Source organism: Macrobrachium nipponense, chromosome 24, assembly GCF_015104395.2.
Source record: "Macrobrachium nipponense isolate FS-2020 chromosome 24, ASM1510439v2, whole genome shotgun sequence".
NCBI classification, from domain to species: Eukaryota; Metazoa; Arthropoda; class Malacostraca; order Decapoda; family Palaemonidae; genus Macrobrachium; species Macrobrachium nipponense.
The window spans coordinates 30320567-30323066 of record NC_061091.1 but is presented as its reverse complement, the minus strand read 5'-3'; the positions used below and the strand labels follow the sequence as shown (position 1 = coordinate 30323066).

The 2500-nt window shown below is 43.6% G+C and overlaps 1 protein-coding gene across 1 annotated transcript in view; it reads left to right on the top strand.

The window, feature by feature from the left end:
- The window catches only part of LOC135202646 (uncharacterized), a 504-nt gene extending 417 nt beyond the window's left edge, over positions 1–87 (top strand). Inside the window, exon 1 of the mRNA XM_064232143.1 lies at positions 1–87. This exon is cut by the window's left edge and continues 417 nt beyond it. Within this exon, the coding sequence (XP_064088213.1) occupies positions 1–87 (87 nt within the window).
- The last annotated feature ends 2413 nt before the right edge of the window (positions 88–2500 follow it).

Below are 2500 nucleotides of genomic sequence, written 5' to 3'. Positions count from 1 at the left end.
CTACACATAGTACTGAAATCTGAAGGAACGTGGTGCCCCTGCAGAGACTACCGACAGTTAAATGTCAAAACAAAACCAGTCAGATAACTGCTACCAAATATACGACACGTAACAAACCAGCAGAACAATGCAAAAACTTTCATGAAAATTTTTCTGCTAATAGGGTATTTCCAAGTCACGGTGGCAAAAGAAGATATCAAGAAGATCACAATCATCACCCCTTTCAGCATCTACACATTCAGTTACAGCTGCTTCTGCATCTGTAACTGAGGGGCAACAATCTAAAGACTGGTGGACGAACTGTTCAGGGACTTTCCATTCTGTGTGGTCTATGTTGATGACATACTAATTTTCAGCACCAGCTTGAAACAACATCCCAAATGAGTTAAGAAAGTGCTACAAAGACTGAAAGAAAATGGACTCACACTGAAGGGAAGACGAATGCGAATGGGCAAAGAAAACGGTAGAGTTTCTGGAACACAAAGTTAGTCCAGAAGGCATTAAGCCTCTACCAGAAAAAGTGAAAGCAATAACAGAATTCCCCAAACCAACAACAGTGAAATCAGTTAAAGAATTTTTGGGCTTGATAAATCATCACTATCACTTTATAGCTAATGTTGCCAAAATAATGAGTCCCATATATAAGTAAGTTAAAGGAAATAAAAAGAAACTAAATTTGGAAGAAAATAAAGATAAATCATTCATTCTAGCAAAAGAAGCAATAACTTCTGCAACAACACTAATCTTCCCCTTTATTCATAGTTTCCCTCACCCTGACAACTGACACAAGAAATATGGCGATGGGCACCTTACTCAAGCAGGACACTGATGGTGGTCATCGCATGCTGACCTTCTTAGGCAAAAACTTAACAGCAGCAGAACAGAAGTATTCAAAGCTTGACAGGGAGCTCCTCACAGTCTACAAAGCTGTCTGCTACTTGTGCCACGTGCTTGAGGGATGAAGTTCGTAGTTCAGATGAACTATCAATCACTGGTGCATGCCTTCATGAAGTCAGCTAAAGCATGGTCAGCGTGACAAAAACGGCACCAGTCAGTGATAGCTGAGCACTCATGCACCATCAAGTACCTGAAGGGTTCAGCAAACACTGTGGTGGACACACTGTCAAGAGAAACTGCTCAACACCATTCAGCTTGGGATAGCCTATCCTGAGATAGCAGAACCACAGAAGGACGATGCGGGCCTGCAGCAATTGCGGCGGATCAACTCCAAGCTCATATGTAGCTGTATGTCAATCAACAGCGGAACAACGAACATAACCTACAAAATGACTATCAGAAGCCCCGGCCCATACTTGTCAGAAGCAGAAGACCTAAGAAGGAGAACCTTTACTCTTGCCCACAACCTATCCCACCCTTCGAGCCGATCAACCGCCCAAACCACAGCAGAGTGATACATCTGGTGGGGAATGAGAAAAGACATTAAAACATAGACGATAGAATGCATCTTGTGCCAGACATCAGAAGTCACAAGACACGTCAAAAGTGAGATAGAAGTGTTCAAAACAATGAACCACTGACTCATCCACATACACATCGACATAGTGGGACCCGCTCCCCCCTCTGAGGGGTACACATACATGTATACCATTATAGTCAGGAACACCAGGTGGCCAGAAGTAATACCAATACAGCAGTAGATGGTGGAGAGCTGTGTAAAAGCCCTGTAAATTGGGTCAGTAGATGAGGAGCACTTAAGATTGTCACCAGCAACAGGGGAGCCAACTTCACAACCGCCCTGTGGAACGCCTTCGCCGATAGTCTGGGGACAAAAATAACGCATACGATGGCCTACAACCCCAAAGCCAATGGGGCCTACTATGCCTGAGAACGACACCTTGTGCAGCTTTCAATGCATCTCCAGAAGAAGTCCTGTACGGCCAAGCACTGACGTTGCCAGCTGACATCTTCCAAGAACAAACAAATCCGACATAGCTATCAGATGCCTGAAAAATAGTAGAAAGAATAATGCCAGCAAAGATGTCTTACCATGCGAACAGAAAGGTGTATGTCCCAGGCGATCTACAGAACAGAAAAAATGCGTTTATATGGGTAGATGCACGCAAATGCCCTCTCACCATCCTACTCAGGATCACACTGCATCCTCCAGAGATGACCGAAGGCATACCAGATGACAGTAGACAGAAGAATGAAGTGGGTTTCCACTGATCGCTTGAAACCCGCTTACATACCAGATACTGACCTACAGCCATAGGCCTGTCTAGGGTGGGGAATCCAGTAGTGATCACTTGTGCAGTCCTACACACACCTACAACCAAAATATCCTTTATCCTATGATGACTAACCTGCAAGAGCATGCAGTCGAGAGAAACACTTCTCCTCTTATATGTCTTTTGTACATTGTCTCCATTGTCATTATTATCACGATCTATGTATTATTACCACTGCATGTATTATTATGCCAGTTTTCCAACCATGTGTGTATGACCTTCAGTCACATGTTCTGTATCAATTTGTATGT